The sequence below is a fragment of the Mastacembelus armatus genome, chromosome 14 (genome assembly GCF_900324485.2).
Source record: "Mastacembelus armatus chromosome 14, fMasArm1.2, whole genome shotgun sequence".
NCBI lineage: Eukaryota > Metazoa > Chordata > Actinopteri > Synbranchiformes > Mastacembelidae > Mastacembelus > Mastacembelus armatus.
The window spans coordinates 4,225,611-4,244,379 of NC_046646.1; the positions used below are offsets into that span (position 1 = coordinate 4,225,611).

At 41.9% G+C, this 18,769-nt stretch overlaps 1 protein-coding gene across 3 annotated transcripts in view; it reads right to left on the bottom strand.

Annotated features, from left to right (window-relative positions):
• Positions 1-18,769, bottom strand: part of riox2 (ribosomal oxygenase 2) — a 32,269-nt gene that overhangs the window by 13,289 nt on the left and 211 nt on the right. For all 3 annotated transcript variants that reach the window (XR_003297033.2, XR_003297032.1, XM_026329104.1), the window contains exons 2-4: positions 17,657-18,094; positions 10,902-11,021; positions 5,819-5,947 (exon numbers count right to left, since the gene is read on the bottom strand). Coding sequence is in view for 1 of the 3 variants with exons in the window: in XM_026329104.1 (XP_026184889.1) it covers positions 5,819-5,947; positions 10,902-11,021; positions 17,657-18,088 (681 nt within the window). In the remaining 2 variants the exon portion in view is untranslated. The remainder of the gene's footprint in view (positions 1-5,818; positions 5,948-10,901; positions 11,022-17,656; positions 18,095-18,769) is intronic.

The window sequence follows — 18,769 nt, forward strand, 5'->3', positions numbered from 1 at the left end:
GGGGGAGTACTCCAGTGCAAACAGACATAAATACAAATGCTACAGGGTCAAACAGTAAACATAAATGCTACAGAAATGCTACAAAAAACTAAAAGAAAAATGCACGGATAACCTGAAAAACAGGATGAAAGGGGAACTAATTGGTGTGCAAAGAGCAAAAAGGTGCCAGTGTCATAGTGCAGGTGGTGGAAGGGAATGGTGGAGAGCAACGAGTTTAAGAGTTGGATGGCCTGAGGGAAGAAGCTTCCTTTGTGCCGGGCTGTCTTGATGTTTGGAGCTCTGAAGCGCCGGCTAAAGGGTAAGAGCTGGAAGAGGTGGTGGCTCGGGTGGGTGGCGTCCAGAGTGATTTTCTGAGCTCTTTTTCCTCACTCTGGAGGTGAACAGGACTTGGAGGGGGGGAAGGGTAACACCGATGATCTTCTCAGCAGTCTGAACTGTCCTCTGAAGTCTTCGGATGTCTGATTTGGAGGCGGAACTAAACCAGACAGTGATGGAGGAGCACAGGATAGACTCGATGACCGCTGAGTAGAACTGGGTCAGCAGCGTCTGTGGAAGGTTGAACTTCTTCAACTGGCGCAGGAAGTACAACCTCTGCTGGGCCTTCTTCGTGATGGAGTCGATGTGGAAGTTCCACTTCAGGTCCTGAGAGATGGTGGTGCCCAGGAACCTGAATGACTCCACTAGTGCCACAGTGCTGTTCATAATGGTGAGAGGGGAGTGGGTGGGGGCATTTCTCCTGAAGTCCACAACCATCTCCACTGTTTTGAGCGTGTTTAGCTCCAAGTTGTTGTGACTGCACCAGCAAGCCAGCTGCTCCACCTCCTGTCTGTATGCAGACTCTTCACCGTCCTGGATGAGACCAATGGCAGTGGTGTCATCTGCAAACTTCAGAAGTTTCACAGAGGAGTCACAGGAGGTGCAGTCGTTTGTGTAGAGGGAGAAGAGCAGTGGGGAGAGAACACACCCCTGGGGGGCGCCAGTGCTGGTGATGCGGGAGCCAGAAGTAAATTTCCCCATCCTCACTAGCTGTTGCCTATCCGTCAGGAAGCTTGTAATCCACTGACAGGTAGAGTCGGGAACGGAGAGCTGGGAGAGTTTATTCTGGAGGAGTGATGGGATGATGGTGTTGAAAGAACAATGCAGGAACACAAACCACAACCACATCAACCACAACAATAAAATCAACTGCCTAATATTGTGCAGGTGCCTCCTTCCCTTCCTAAGCAGCCTGGACACCACAAGCTCTCTGAAGGTGTCCTCTGGAATTTCACACTTAGATGTTAGCAGCTGATCCTGTCAGTTGGGAAGTTGGGGCTCCATGAAGTGGACTTTTCAAAAATATCCCACAAATTTATGAAAGCAGTTTGTTTATATTTATGCTACTAAAATTAACTTTTAATGTGGCTTGCCGGTGCTGCACTGGCTTAAGTTACTTTTTGATGAATCAATGTAAAGATATATTGTAGTTGTTTTTATATTAAAAAGTGCATTCTCCAAAGTAGGAGTTCCCAAAAAGAGGCTTCTAAGAGCTGTTATAGTTTCCATTTCCTGCATTGTGGAAACACAAAGCAAGAGAGGCTTCCTCCAATGGTTCTAAGAATGTCATGAGGCGGAAGCACCTGCCCTCCCAGATTCCTCTTTTCCCCTTCCCGCGTGTGTGTGTTGTGCTATCTCCCCTGTCTGTTACTTACCTGCAGGTGCGCCTCCGGAGACCGGGCTCATCCTTACAGCATCATCTCTGTTGTTGCTGCCGGGTGTGGAGACTCCGGAGGACAGCAGAACAAAACCGGTGGCTAGCTGACTGCCACCGGTCGCCTGCTCCCTCCTATCAGTCAGGCCAATCCATCTGGCTGTCCACACGAAACAGCCCTCTCAACACAGAGTCCCGTAAACCCCTTGTCATAGAGAGGGTTATCAACCTGGTTGTGGTCAATTCAATTCAATTCAATTCAATTTTATTTGTATAGCGCCAAATCACAATACAAATCATCTCAAGGCACTTTACAAAAACTAAAACTAAAAACCCAACAATTCCCTTATGAGCAAGCACTTGGCGACAGTGGAGAGGAAAAAACTCCCTTTAACGGAAGAAAAAAACCTCCAGCAGAACCGGGCTCAGTTTGGGCGGCCATCTGCCTCGACCGGTTGGGGTGAGTGGATAGAGCAGAGAGAAAAGAACAGCAACAATAAACAACAAATAGACACCGCAAGTTGGTGGGGCCAGTAACTGCACATCAGCGATTCAATGGTGGAATATACATGAGGTGGGAGAGAAGGGGGGGGGGGTTAGGGTAGGGGAGCTCAGTGCACCGATGGTCCTCGGGCAGTCTAGGCCTATAGCAGCATAACTAACTAAGGGATGGTTCAGGGTTGCCTGAAGCCAGCCCTAACTATATGCTTTGTCAAAGAGGAAGGTTTTAAGTCTAGCCTTAAAAGAGAGTGTCTGCCTCCTGAACCCAGGCTGAGAGCTGGTTCCACAGGAGAGGAGCTTGATAGCTAAAAACTCTGCCTCCCATTCTGCTTTTGAGAACTCTGGGAACCACAAGTAGGCCTGCACTCTGAGAGCGAAGTGGTCTATTGGGATAATATGGTACTATGAGGTCTTTAAGGTATGAAGGAGCTTGATTATGAAGGGATTTGTATGTGAGAAGAAGGATTTTAAATTCTATTCTATATTTTACAGGGAGCCAATGAAGAGAAGCCAATATAAATGAAATATGATCTCTCTTGCTAGTTCCTGTCAGGACTCTGGCTGCGGCATTCTGGATTAATTGGAGGCTTTTTATTAAGATATTAGGACATCCAGATAGTAATGAGTTACAGTAATCTAGCCTTGAGGAAACAAATGCATGGACTAGTTTTTCTGCATCATTTTGAGACAGGATGTTCCTAATTTTGGAAATGTTGCGCAGGTGAAAGAATGCAGTTCTAGAAATTTGTTTTATGTGTGAGTTAAAGGACATGTCCTGGTCAAAAATAACTCCAAGGTTTTTTACAGTAGTGCTGGAGGCCAGGGCTATGCCATCTAGAGTAGCTATAATTTTAGAAAAGTTATTTCTGAGATTTTTAGGCCCAAATATAATGACTTCTGTTTTCTCCGAGTTTAAAAGTAAAAAGTTACTGGTCATCCAGGCCTTTATGTCAGTTAGACAGGCTTGAAGTCTGGTTAACTGGTTTGTGTTAACAGGTTTAATAGATAGATATAACTGAGTGTCATCCGCATAGCAGTGGTAATTAATAGAGTGCTTCCTAATGATATATCCTAAAGGAAGCATGTACAGGGTGAACAGAATCGGTCCTAGCACAGAACCTTGTGGAACTCCATAACTAACTTTTGTTCGTGTGGAAGGTTCATCATGGACATGAACAAACTGGAATCTGTCCGATAAATAGGATTGGAACCACTTTAACGCTGTTCCTCTGATACCAATCACATGCTCCAGTCTCTGTAATAAGATGTTGTGGTCAATGGTGTCGAATGCTGCACTAAGGTCTAGGAGGACAAGTATCGAAACAAGTCCATTATCTGAGGCTAAGAGAAGATCGTTGGTAACTTTCAACAGTGCTGTTTCTGTACTATGATGTGCTCTAAATCCTGATTGGAAATCTTCAAATAGTTCATTCCTGTGTAAGTGGTCTGATAGCTGCTTAGCAACAGCTTTTTCTAGGATTTTAGAAATAAATGGCAGGTTGGATATTGGTCTATAATTAGCCAAGACTCCTGGATCAAGACTAGGCTTTTTGAGTAAAGGTTTGATTACTGCAGTCTTAAAGGCCTGTGGTACGTAGCCTGATACTAGAGATAAATTTACCAAGTCCAATAAAGATGAGTTCATTAATGGCAGGGTGCCTTTAAGCAGTCTAGGTGGGATGGGGTCCAAGAGACACGTTGATGATTTCGATGAAGCAACTACTGATGTAAATTCAGAGATCTATAGGAGAGAAGCAGTCTAAACATAACTGAGGTCTTACAGATGATTCAAGAGCTACTGTAGTAAAAGATTCATTTATTGCAGGTATAGGAAGCATCTGCTGAATTTTATCTCTAATAGTTGTGATTTTATTTGTAAAGAAACTCATAAATTCATCACTGCTGAGAGCTAAGGGAACACTGGGCTCAACGGAGCTGTGACTTTTTGTCAGCCTGGCTACAGTGCTGAAAAGAAACCTGGGATTGTTCTTATTTTCCTCTATTAGTGATGAATAGTATGCAGTTCTGGCTTTACGGAGAGCTTTTTTATATGTTAGTAGACTGTTTTTCCAGGCTAGAAAAATTTCCTCTAAGTTTGTGGAACGCCACTTCCTTTCCAGCCTTCGTGATGCCTGCTTTAAGGTACAAACATGTAAATTATACCATGGGGCTAGTCTTCTCTGAATCACTAACTTCTTTTTCAGAGGGGCTACAGAATCAAGCCACCACCATGGTCCAGCTATGTTTTCTCTCGACAATGAAAATTCATCCAGTCCTTCATGTGTCGCAGGTCAAACTGGTGCCTGCCAGCCTGTTGAATACACCTGCCAACCCTCCTCCTCCTCCTCCTCCCCGATTCATTGATGACGCCCCCAGCATATATTGTTCGGGGGCTCCTGGACATTCGCTGGATGGGGAGGGGGCTACAGTACCTGGTAGACTGAGAGGGTTATGGGCCACAGGAGCGCTTCTTGGTCCCATGCTCTTCCATCCTGAATTCCACCATGGTCCAGAATTTCCACAGAAGACACCCCGACAAGCCAAGTGGTGGCGACTGCAAGGGGGGTTGGGAGTGGGGGGCCTTCCCAGGTGCCTTATGTCTCTTTTCCCCTCTCCTCATGTGTGCTGTGCTGTCTCCCCTTTCTGTTACTTACCTGCAGGTGCGCTTTCAGAGACCGGGCGTCGTTGATGAGCTCCACCTGTGTCCAATTTACACCGGGGAAATAAAAGCTTCAGGTCTTCACTGCGATTCGCCATTTACCCACACGGTAGTGGATTCATCTGATGCTTATGCTAAATATACGTCCAGTTGGATACTTACCTGCCTGCCTCGTCTCCTTAGGTCTTGAGCTGTGTGTTTCGTCTCGCCAAACTTCATCCTTGTCTCAGTCCTCTCCTGGAGCTTTTGAATTCACTCCCAGTTTGTCACCAGTGATTTTCAGTTATTAAATAAACTTTAATCAGAACCAGCAAATCTGCATTTGGGTTCTGTTTGTGACTTTTAACAAATAACTATGACAAGGTTCCTCCAATTCTAAAGCACCTTATTGTAATTCTTCAGGTGTAAGTACTGACCATTGTATACTGGGATTACTCCACAAGACCTGCTGTTTTGGAGATGCTTCTCTAGCCAATTTAGCCCTTGTCAAAGTCGCTCAAATACTTAAATACCTCATACCTTATATTTTTCCTTCTTCCAAACCATCGTCAATAATTGAAGTTCATCTGCTGCCTAATATATTGCTTCCCTTGGCAGATGCCACTATAAAGGGGAACTCAATGTTATTAACTTCAGCTGCCAGTGGTTTTTATGTTGTAGCTGTACACACATATACACACACACTTGGGACTCAATCAGCCTGTTCTCTCTCAGGTACAAAGACTGGCTCCAGGAGCTTCTGTATCCATCATGGTAATACTATATAAAACTTGATGCCCGTGTTTCTCTGTCACTCTCCTGCAGACTGCTTTGGCACTCTGTTGTGACGTGGGCAAAGACAATAAAATACATAATGTCCCCATGAAGGTTGTGTCTGTGACCCCTAGCTAGATGTCCATTGCAATAACAGACTCATCTAGGATATAAACACGCATATATAAATACTTTCTTCATTAAGGGCGCATTACCTTCAGTATAATATCATGGGTTGGGCTGCCGATCCTCTCCTCTGACTCCACACTGTAATCTGCTGGTAATGGAATAGTAGGATTATAGAGACGCCAACGTTTCTGCCCTTCCAGCTGCAGAATAAATACCTGGGGAAATAGGACAATCAATGTAAGAACAAAATGCACGTTACTGATACCTTCCGGTTGGGACTTAATGTCATGTACAGATGTCAATGTACAGAGGAACAGCAATGTCAAAGTTTTTTCACATTTTAAAAATGATGCATATTCTTGAAAACTATATTTTTACATCTTTCAAAAATGTTGAACTTATTCCATAGTGGAAAGTACATTTACTCCAGTATTATACAATCAGCAAAAAACAGCCCATGTCATGTCATTTTTAATTTTTGTTCACTGGCTTCCTGTTGCTGCTTGCATTAACCTCAAATCACCTCACCTACAGAATGGCCACTAGCACAGCCCTACATCTACTTGAATTCCGTCATTAAGGTACATGAGTCTTCCCATTAACTACGATCTGGAAATAAACAACTAGTGTCACAGGTAATGGAAGTAACTGGTTGTTACTGTATGCACCTGCACCCTTGTGGAACTTTTGTCAGATGGACCAATGTAATGTCTGTCTCTCTCTCTCCCATAAAAGCCTAACTGATGGAATTCTGCTGACATGGTCAACCTTGCAGATGGTTCTCTGTCGTCTGGACGAACTCTCAAGCTCTGCTAGAGTGACTGTTGGATTCTTTGTCTCCTCCTTGACTGAGAAATTATTATTCATTGCTTTGAGCTGGGTGTTGGGTGTGGAGTTGAGAGCTCTGCGCTAAAAGAGCTGCTGGTGAGTTGTATAGCAAACAGAGCGTACTCTGTTGCTCACTATGTGATAAGCATTCCATGTGTGAGTCCATGTCTGTTGTACATTCTTTTATAGTTAATTCCTCTAGGTCTGCAGCCCTTCACTCTCTGCCTGGCAGTTAAACAATACCGCTCCGAGCCCTCCGAGCTTCACAAGCTGCTCCTCTGACAGGCTTTCACAGCTCGCCTTTAGCTGCACAATCACCGTGTAATAACAGCTGTCTAGTGGACTGAGCTCGATCTGCATTGCCTGAGCCAAAAAATTCTCATCTATAGTAGCTATTTCAAACTGAGCATCCTTTACAAGAAGTGCAGGAACCACTGCAGGAACCAAAACAATGATGTTCTGGGTGGGCCCACAGAAGGGGGCCGCCCTTCTCTCTGGTACGTGTTGTGGTGGAAATCCCTGAACCCAGTGGTGGGATGCCATCAAGTTGAAGAAGGAGTCCTATCGAGTCTGGTTGGCTTGTGGGACTCTCGCGGCAGCTGATAGGTATGGCAGAGGCTAAAACTTGGATGAGGACTATTGGTTGGCCTCAAGGAAATTCTGGTAAACTGTTCGGCGCCTCAGGAGGAGGAAGCAGTGCTCTGCCAACACTATTTAGAGTGGAAGTGGGGACCTGCTGACCTTGACTTGAGGATCTCCTCAACCCCACAGACGTGTCTTCCATAGAGGAAGCAGACGCTGAGGAATCGGAGGAGTCAAAGGCTGATCCACCCATAACCCAAGCTGAAGTCACTGAGGTAGTTTGGCAGCTCCTTTGTGGCAAGGCACTGGGGGTGGATGAGATCTGCCCTCTCAAGTTTCTGGAGGTTGTCATCCCGGTTGTGGAACACTGTACCAGCCCTATACCCTCTTCAGGGTGCTCGAGGGTTCAAGGGAGTTTGCCCAACCAGTTCACATGTGCTTTGTGGACTTGGAGAATGTATTTGACTGCATCCCTCATGACATCCTGTGGGAGGCGATCTGGGAGTATGGGGGTCCAGGGCCCTTTGCTAAGGCTATCTGGTCTCTGTAGAACCGGAGTAGGAGCTTGGTTTGCGTTACCGGCAGTAAGTCAGACCTGTTCCCAGTACATGTCGGACTCCTGCAGGGCTTCCCCTTTGTTACTGCTTCTGTTCATTATTTTTACAGACTCCATCTCTCCAGGGCACCTCCCTGGAGAGATGTTCCGGGCATGTCCCACTGTGAGGAGGCCCCGGGGAAGACCCAGAACACACTGGAGGGACTATGTCTCTCGGCTGACCTGGGAATGTCTCAGTGTCCCCCTGGAAGAGCTGGAGGAAGTGTCCAGGGAAAAGGAAGTCTGGGCATCCCTGCTTAGGCTACTGCCCCTGCAATCGGATAACAAGTGGCTGAAATGAGCTTCCTTCACAGGGTGGCCGTGCGCTCCTTTAGAGATAGGGTGAGGAGCGCAGTCACCCACGAGGAGCTCAGAGTAGAGCCACTGCTCCTCCACATTGAGAGGAGCCAGCTAAAGTGGCTCGGGCATCTGTTTCGGATGCCTCCAGGGCACCTCCCTGGAGAGATGTTCCGGGCATGTCCCACTGTGAGGAGGCCCCGGGGAAGACCCAGAACACACTGCAGGGACTACAGTGGGTACGGAAAGTATTCAGACCCCTTTACATTTTTCACTCTTTGTGTCATTGCAGCCATTTGCCAAAATCAAAAAAGTTCATTTTATTTCTCATTAATGTACATTCAGCACCCCATCTTGACAGAAAAAACCAGAAATGTAGAAATTTTTGCAAATTTATTAAAAAAGAAAAACTGAAATATCACATGGTCATAAGTATTCAGACCCTGTGCTCAGCATTGAGTAGAAGCACCCTTTTGAGCTAGTACAGTCATGAGTCTTCTTGGGAATGATGCAACAAGTTTTTCCACACCTGGATTTGGGGATCCATTCTTCCTTGCAGATCCTCTCCAGTTCTGTCAGGTTGGATGGTGAACGTTGGTGGACAGCCATTTTCAGGTCTCTCCAGAGATGCTCAATTGGGTTTAGGTCAGGGCTCTGGCTGGGCCAGTCAAGAACGGTCAAAAAGTTGTTCCGAAGCCACTCCTTTGTTATTTTAGCTGTGTGCTTAGGGTCGTTGTCCTGTTGAAAGGTGAACCTTCGGCCCAGTCTGAGGTCCTGAGCACTCTGGAAGAGGTTTTCTTCCAGGATATCTCTGTACTTGGCCGCATTCATCTTTCCTTCAATTGCAACCAGTCATCCTGTCCCTGCAGCTGAAAAACACCCCCACAACATGATGCTCCCACCACCATGTTTCACTGTAGGGATTGTATTGGGCAGGGGATGAGCAGTGCCTGGTTTTCTCCACACATACCGCTTAGAATTAACGCCAAAAAGTTCAATCTTGGTCTCATCAGACCAGAGAATCTTATTTCTCATAGTCTGGGAGTCCTTCATGTGTTTTTTGGCAAACTCTATGCGGGCTTTCATGTGTCTTGCACTGAGGAGAGGCTTCCGTCGGGCCACTCTGCCATAAAGCCCCGACTGGTGGAGGGCTGCAGTGATAGTTGACTTTGTGGAACTTTCTCCCATCTCCCTACTGCATCTCTGGAGCTCAGCCACAGTGATCTTTGGGTTCTTCTTTACCTCTCTCACCAAGGCTCTTCTCCCACGATTGCTCAGTTTGGCTGGACGGCCAGGTCTAGGAAGAGTTCTGGTCGTCCCAAACTTTTTCCATTTGAGGATTATGGAGGCCACTGTGCTCTTAGGAACCTTGAGTGCTGCAGAAATTCTTTTGTAACCTTGGCCAGATCTGTGCCTTGCCACAATTCTGTCTCTGAGCTCCTTGGGCAGTTCCTTCGACCTCATGATTCTCATTTGCTCTGACATGCACTGTGAGCTGTAAGGTCTTATATAGACAGGTGTGTGCCTTTCCTAATCAAGTCCAATCAGTTTAATTAAACACAGCTGGACTCCAATGAAGGAGCAGAACCATCTCAAGGAGGATCAGAAGAAATGGACAGCATGTGAGTTAAATATGAGTGTCACTGCAAAGGGTCTGAATACTTATGACCATGTGACATTTCAGTTTTTCTTTTTTAATAAATTTGCAAAAATTTCTGTTTTTTTCTGTCAAGATGGGGTGCTGAGTGTACATTAATGAGAAATAAAATGAACTTTTTTGATTTTGGCAAATGGCCGCAATGACACAAAGAGTGAAAAATTTAAGGGGTTCTGAATACTTTCTGTACCCACTGTATGTCTCTCGGCTGACATGGGAACGCCTCAGTGTCCCCCTGGAAGAGCTGGAGGAAGTGTCCAGGGAAAAAGAAGTCTAGAAATGGTTTTATACCTTTGTCCTGATTTAAGCCTCCCACAATTTTGTCACAAAAGTCTACACAAATTTTCTTTGGGCTTCATGGTTTAGTTTTTACCCTGACATGGAGTGTAAACTGTGAGAGCTTATATACACAGGTATGTACCTTTCTAAACTACAGTACTGTGCAGAGGTTTAAGATACTTTAGATGTTTAAGATTCTTGTCACACAACACCATCAGGTGTCTGACTGACTAATTGTGCAACCCATTGTGCTGGACAACAAGTTCATAAAGAACCCACTAGAGTTCATGAAGAGGCATGAAGAACCAGGAGTTCTGCAGGAGATGGTCTGACCAATACAGAGCCCTGATCTCAGCAGTGTGGAGTCAGTCTGGGATCACAGGAAAACAACAAGACAATGGGACAGCTTGAAACTACAAACGAACTACAGCAGCTTCTCTAAAGTGCTGCAAAGTACCATAAGAAACTGTGCAGTTCAAACCAAAGAGAACTGCTACTGCTTTAAGTGCCATGGGCAGTGCTGAAAACCTGATTACATTTAGGTTTTGTTTCCTTTACTGCAATCTGTATGAACTTAATTAATAAATGAAATGAAAAGTGTCATTGCACAGTGCAGATTTACCTGATATCTTGCTGGCCTAGTATTGGTATTCTTAGAACTTATGATTTCTCTATATGATACATTTCCATGTAATTTCTGGTCTTTTCTGTAATTCTAAAACACCTTGCAATCCTGAGCAGCTGCTGATACAAGACGTATTTGACACTATTACTAATTTTACTCAAGTAAATGATTTAAGTAAATCTTCCACTGTTGACCCCATGACAAAGTGGGCAGCCATCCAGTTAAGAACATTTTGTGCAGTGAGTGTGTGCCAATAATATAAACAATTTGGACTTGAGAAGCACAGTTAGGGGTTGATTGTTGTACCTCTACATCATCGTAGTGAGCTGGAAGACCCTGGGACTCCTCTGGTGTGATATAGACATTAGAGCCCACCAAAGCTCCAAAGAAACACTCGAGTTTCTCCTGGATCCTCCATAATTCATCCTGACAACACAAAGTATATTAAAGACATGCAGATATAACATAATCTTTGTATGGTGATGAACTCAAAGATTAGCAAATGTAACACAAAGAAGGATGATACATTATTGTATCGCTGTAATGTACTGATGTATGACTGGAATGTACTAAATTACCACAAAATGTAACAGAAAGTGTGATCTTCTGAAAAAGCATTAATTTCCTTGAGGTTGCTTGCTTGACTGTTTGGTAAACCAATATGACTGCTAGGTAAACCAATATGACTGCTAAAACTCATCGCCACTGTATCAAACTAGTGTAAATAAAAGCTAAAAGTTTTAAATCTACCATGGGTTGCTGTTGTGTGTGTGTGTGTTTATTAATCTAAAATGGTTGCAATGCATGTGGCCCTGTGATGGACCCATGACCTGTCCAGGGTATACCCCTGCCTTTCACCCAAAGAGAGCTAGGATAGGTTCTAGCAGATCACCGTGACCCTAAATAGGAATAAGCAGGTATAAATAATGGATGGATGAATGGTTGCAATGCCAGATGTCGAGTGTAAGCCTTAGGCCTATAACTTGTAACACCTGCTGCATTTTGAAACTGGCCGAAATATTACTTTAATTTTTTTTATTTAAAATATATTTAACCAGGAAATTAACAAGTTATTCAATCTTTCACTGAATGTATTTAATGAGACCACCAATTTCAGATTGATTTAAAAACTATTCCAGGCAAAGGGAGCAGTATATTTAAAAGCCTTGTTTCCCACCTCTGTTTTTACCTTAGGAACAGACAATGTCAAGAAATCTTGTCACCGACAACTGTTACTGATACTAATACTGATACTAGTTACTTAAATATTGAACTGTTTCCGGGTAAGAGCCTCCTTTAGCGATAATGATACCTGTAATAAGTGTAAGGTTCTGTTAGCCTTGGAGGCGAGGATCACTGATTTGGAAGCGCGGCTCCGCACCTTTGAACTAAAGCCAGCTAGCCTAGCCCTGTTAGCTGGTGTGGAGCCACCGAGCTCAGGGTCTGTTAGCGGTCCAAGGGCAGCTCCGGAGCAGCCCGGAGAATTAGCCTGGGTGACGGTCCGACGGAAACGTACTCCTAAGCAGAAGCCCACGGCTCATCACCTGCCTGTTCATGTTTCTAATAGATTTTCCCCGCTCAGCGACACACCCGCTGAGAAACCGACTCTGATAATTGGCGATTCCATAGTCAGAAACGTGAAGCTAGAGACACCAGCGACCATAGTCAAATGTTTCCTGGGGCCAGAGCGGGCGACATCGAGTCAAATCTAAAGCTGCTGGCTAAGGCTAATCGGAAATATGGGAAAATTGTTATTCACGTCGGCAGCAATGACACCCGATTACGCCAATCGGAGGTCACTAAAATTAATGTTGAGTCGGTGTGTAACTTTGCTAAATTAATGTCGGACTCCGTAGTTTTCTCTGGACCCCTCCCCAATCTGACCAGCGATGACATGTTTAGCCGCATGTCGTCGTTCCGTCGCTGGCTGTCTAGGTGGTGTCCAGCAAACGATGTGAGCTTCATAGACAATTGGGCCACTTTCTGGGGAAAACCCGATCTGGTAGCGAGAGACGGCATCCATCCCACTTTGAATGGTGCAGCTCTCATCTCTAGAAACCTCGCCGAGTTTATTAGCCAACCTAACTCTGAAGCTGCCTGATAATCCAGAGTGGGGACCGGGACGCAGAGACTCAGTCTAAAATGCCTCTCCTTAGAGCTGTCGCCCCCCTCAAACCACATAGAGACTGTGTCTGCCCCTCGAACATATAAATCAAATAAATCAGAAGTTAACACAAAAGGAGTTATTCATAAAAACCTAATAAAAATTAAGACCACTCCTCTTATTGAACAGAAAAACAGAACAGTCAGATGTGGATTATTAAATATTAGGTCTCTTTCATCTAAATCTCTGTTAGTAAATTATTTGATAACTGATCACCAAATTGACTTACTCTGTCTTACTGAAACCTGGTTACAGCAGGATGAATATGTCAGTCTGAATAAATCAACTCCCCTCAGTCATAAAAATTGTCATGTTCCTCGAAGCACAGGTTGAGGTGGAGGAGTAGCTGCAATCTTCCACTCAAACTTATTATTAAACTTTCATCCTCAGAACAATTTTAACTCATTTGAGAGCCTCACTCTGAGCCTCTCACATCCAAACTGGAAAACACAAAAACCAGTTCTACTTGTCATTGTGTACCGTCCACCTGTTCCTTACTCAGAGTTTTTAACGGAATTTCCAGACTTCCTGTCTGATTTAGTGCTTAGTTCAGATAAAGTCAGTGGGAGATTTTAACATTCATGTAGATGTTGAAAATAATAGTGTCAGCATTGCATTTAATTCTATATTAGATTCAATTGGTTTCACTCAAAATGTTAATAAACCCACCCACTGCTTTAATCACACCCTTGATCTTGTTCTGACCTATGGCATCGAAATTAAACATTTAATAGTTTTTCCCCAAAATCCTGTTTTGTCAGATCATTCTTTAATAACTTTTGAATTTAAGATGATGGATCATGCAGCGTTTGGAAGAAAATTCCACTACAGCAGATGTTTATCTGACTACGCTGTTAATAAATTTAAGAAAATTATTCCATCTTTATTTACATCTATGCCATGTGCCAACACAGTGGAGGGCAGCTGCCTCAATCCCACTCCCTATCAAATTGATCATGTTGTTGACAGCGCTGTAGCCTCACTGCGTGAAACGCTTGATACTGTGGCCCCTCTGAAAAAGAAGTTAGTGAATCAGAGGAGATTAGCTCCATGGTATAATTTACATATTCGTACCTTAAAGCAGGCATCACAAAGGCTGGAAAGGAAGTGGCGTTCCACAAATTTAGAGGAAATTTTTCTAGCCTGGAAAAACAGTCTACTAACATATAAAAAAGCTCTCCGTAAAGCCAGAACATCACTAATAGAGGAAAATAAGAACAATCCCAGGTTTCTTTTCAGCACTGTAGCCAGGCTGACAAAAAGTCACAGCTCTGTTGAGCCCAGTGTTCCCTTAGCTCTCAGCAGTAATGAATATATGAGTTTCTTTACAAATAAAATCACAACTATTAGAGATAAAATTCAGCAGATGCTTCCTGCAATAAATGAATCTTCTACTACAGTAGCTCTTGAATCATCTGTAAGACCTCAGTTATGCTTAGACTGCTTCTCTCCCATAGATCTCTCTGAATTTACATCAGTAGTAGAAAAAAGGAATAATACAAATAAATAAATCAAACAAAAATATATGAAAAAAAGAAATGCAATTTAAATAACCAGGTCAGTAGGGAAATATTTTTAAATGTCATAATTTTTGTGCTTTCTTCCCCCTTTCACTATTTTTAGGGTCCTTGGGTATAATTTGAATTAATTTAAAAGCCAGCAAATTTAGGGGACAATTTCAGGGTTCTATTTTAGTGTATGAAAAATTTTGGCAGGCAGAGATTTACATTACAATATTTTTCATCATTCTTGTTTTCCTTGAGCATACCAAATGTCATTTTCACAGAGTGAAACATTATCATCAATGTTAAAACAAAGTCTGAGTAATTCTTTAGAAGGACAAATGTCATTCATAATTTTGAAATGTGTCTCTTCTGCTTTGGGTGGCATAGGGAAGGTCAGGTACATTGTTCTCAAAATGTCAATTGAATTTGTATCAAATTTGTGTAAGGTGTTACCCAGAGAATAACTTTTAACAAGACAGTTATGTATGAAATAATTATTGCATGCTTTATCCAGGATTGTGATTCCTTGAATTGACAGTGAAGCTAGTTGTGGTTTTATGGGTTGGTGTGCCAAAACGCTTCTAGTAAGAAATAAAAATTCTTGGGGTAGAACTTTCTGCAATTTAATGAAGTCCAGTTTTGAGGGAATTAAATTATGTTTAGTATAGAACTGATTGAAATCCAAAAGATCACCTTTGGGATCCCATCAGATCAGTTACAGACCATACACTCGTCTCATACCAATCTCTATAAAATACTTATTTATTACCACACAAAATATATCTCTTGTAATAGAATGAGGTGAGAAGTTGTGTACATATAACATTTTCCAGTATAATAATATCTGTTTATATAACTCTGACAGTGACAGAGGAAGTTCACTAATACTGAAGTCTGTGACAAGTAGAAATTTTAAACCTCCCATATTCTTAATCCATGATTTTAGCTAATTTATTTTAAGAAATCCATTAGGTAATCAAAATTAATAACCTTTAGGCCTCCATCCTATATTTCTTTGACTATGTGTTTTTTTTTCATATAGTGTGTTTTGTTGCTCCAGATGAAATTTAGATTAATTTGGTTGATAGATTTTATTATTTCATTAGGGATGGCAGAGTAAGCTGGATAGGTGCACATCAAAAGACTTTCCGTTTTTGTTAATAGTATTCAACATAGAATTGATAAATCTCTTTGGATCCATAAATTCAATTTTACTTTGCAATCTTTAACTGCATTCAATGACAGACTTTGCTTTTGGTCCTTTGTAAGATAAATTCCCAGGTATTTGATCACAGATTGGATTGGGATATTATAAATTTCTTTAAGTGGTGTGTCATGTATAGCAAATAGTTCACTTTTTTTTTTAAACTTTGTTAATCCTGAAGCAGTTGATAATTTCTTAATCTTTTCAATAGTTAATGGTATTTGATGCTTGTCTTAGAGAACTATTGCATCATCTGATAGTTGGCTAAAAATAATATCGGTACCCAAGACATTTGGTTTTTTGATATTCATTACAATCTTTCATGTAAATTGCCAAAGTTTCAGTGACCAATATAAATAAATATGGAGAGATGGGACAGCCTTGAGGGATTCCTACATTAATCTCGAACCTTGGGGTGGTGCCCTTAGGTAATAATACTGCACTATTAACATTCCAATACAGTCCTTTAGTCAAGTTCCTAAATCGAGCTCCAAAACAAAAATGTTCAAGTGTTAAAATGATAAAAGAATGTTCCATGGAATCAAATGCTTTGTAGAAGTCTAAAAACAGAAGCAACCCATCATCATCGATTAGGTTTCTATATTCAATATCCATTACCAGCCTTATATTATTGTGTACTGATCTAGCTTTTAAGAAGCCAGATTGTGTTTCTGCAATAAGGTTTGAAATCCCTGTTTGAAGATGAGTGGTGAAAATGTAGGTAAGCAGTTTATAGTCTGAGTTTCTAAGAGTGATGGATTATCTGTTTTTTATTAATCTGGGGTCTTTATTAGGTTTTGGAATAAATATGATCATTTCTTGTCTCATCGTCACTGGGAGTATACAAGATTCAAATATTTCTGAAAAAACATGAGTAATAATTCTCCAATATCTTCCCAGAAATGTCTATAGAAATTTCCCGCGAGACTGTCTGAGCCAGGAGCTTTAAGAGAGAGACGTCCAATTACTGCATTCAGCTCTTCAATCGTTAGAAGGTTATCACATCTCATATTAATTTACAGTAATTGTCTACTTGGGGTATAAATTTTGTTATATCATTTCAAAATGTTTGACAGTCTTCTTTGGAGAATTTAGAGCAATACTGCTGACAATAAAATGAATACATTTCTGAGGCGATTAATTTTTCATCAGTTGTTTCTATGTCGTTAATTAGCAAAGATGTTATATTGTTATATTGCCAGTGTTTAAACCCACTTACCTTGTTTTTGCTTAGTTTATAGTGTACTTCTCCCCATCAAAAGGCAGCAGGTGCATAAATACACTTTGTTTTTGTTTGCTCAATGTATACTTTGCTCTCTGAGAGCTGAATTACATATTCTGATTTTCTTAGACACCACAAGGTCAACACGCAAAGGTCTCTCTCTCTCTCTCTCTCACACACACACACACACACACACACACACACACACACACACACACACACACACACACACTACAATCTACTAATATAGTCCATATAAAAGCTAGAAACCAAGCTTTCTATGCACCGGCCCATGTAAAGGGTTAACGGGGCCATTTGGTTGTCAACAGTAAAAATCACAAATTTTACTTCTTCCCAACAAGGGAAACTACCAACCATCAAGAACGCATGATTATATAGTGTCATGGCTGTGCAGTCAAAAAATGTTATTATAATGGCAGTCAATGGGGCAAAAACATCCACGAACAGTAAATTAGTTAGAAAAAAATAAAATCTGATGCTGCACAAAAACTAACAATGCATCAAAATCAGTGTTGTTACTAATCTTTGACATATCCAAGACTGTGATAAAAGGTTAAAAAAAATATCCAGTCCACAATCACTTTTTATATTGAAAATAAGTCACTTTGTGATTTTTTTTCCCCGTCAAATCTGTGACATCACTTATGAAATCATCATTTAATCCTGGAAATTTTTTTAACAGAGTTTTGAGTTTTGATCAGAACTGAAGTTGATTAACAGATTTATGCAAAAAAAAGTTGGAAAAAATATTTATCTGATATATTTTTACAGCAGTTTATTTTAGTGGATATTTTCATATATACAATACATACAATGGTAGTGTTTTCAAACAGTGCATTATGGTTAAGGAATGCAGTGTAAATTAAATGGACTAACACTAGCAATAACATTATTTTACCCAAGGACAACAAAACCATTATTTTCTCTGTGCTGTCAGGATCTCACCTTGAACCTCTGTGGCTGGTGGAACTGGATGGTGGCCTTATTCTGAAACATGTTCTTAATGAGAACACTACTTTTAACCTTCCCCTCCTTGTTGAGCACTTTTTTCTTGCCATTGATGCAGCGAACAATGTTGATGTCCCTGTAGTAATCCAGACTGTGAGAGCACAGGCTCTGCAGGTCAGATAGCTGGAACAAAGAATGGTAGTAGGAGACTGTCCTGGAATCTGACCTCTGTATATGAAGGGGTTTCTTCTCCCAGTATTCTCTGAAAAACTCCTCTGTCCCCATGGGCTGAATGAGGCTCTCGAACAGACTTACTGGGCTGTGGAAGCACAGAGGGGTTGGTGTGTCATTGTGGTCTACCTTGCTTTGTTTTGGAGGGGCTGGTTCATCATCACTGAGCTGTCTCTTTGCTTTTCTTTTCTTTGGCATTTTAATCTGAGGAAAAAAAAATAATCAAAGAACACCATCAGTGAGATGCTGAGCTGGAATCACAGAAATACTGGAGAAATTATTTGTTGTTACTGAATTATTTACCACCAAGTCTTATGGCTATTCCAGCTTAATATGTAAAGTTTTATGCAAAGTGATGACATGCTTTACCACTACAGCCTGACCGTACGCAGTTGTTGATTTGGTCCTGCAAGGTTGAGTGGGGCCAACCTGTGATTTCTGCCTGTACTGGAAACTAGAAAGAATTTAGTTTCTTAAAGCCTCATGTGTTCAGCTTTCTGTATTTGCACTTACTAACTTCTAACTGAATAAATGTGAAATGGTGTTGATTCACTTCTGCATTCTCATTTACTTCTAAGTATCGGTGTCAGCGATACTGGCCCTGTATGTAGGCTACTTGGTATCGGATCGATACCAAATCTTAGAGTATGGCACACCACTAATTTATTCCCAATGGTTTTCCCGTTGCAGCTCAAATAAAATTTGGAGGAGGACCAAACACGACATCGGGACTGCCCATTCAGCTGTGCATGGGTCTTTTCTCTAATCACTCTAAATAACATAGTTCAGTCTTAATGTTTATTTTGCCGACTAATACATTTTACTTCACAATGTCCATGTTTATGATTATATTAAAGTTTATCACTGTCTTGTGGCGTA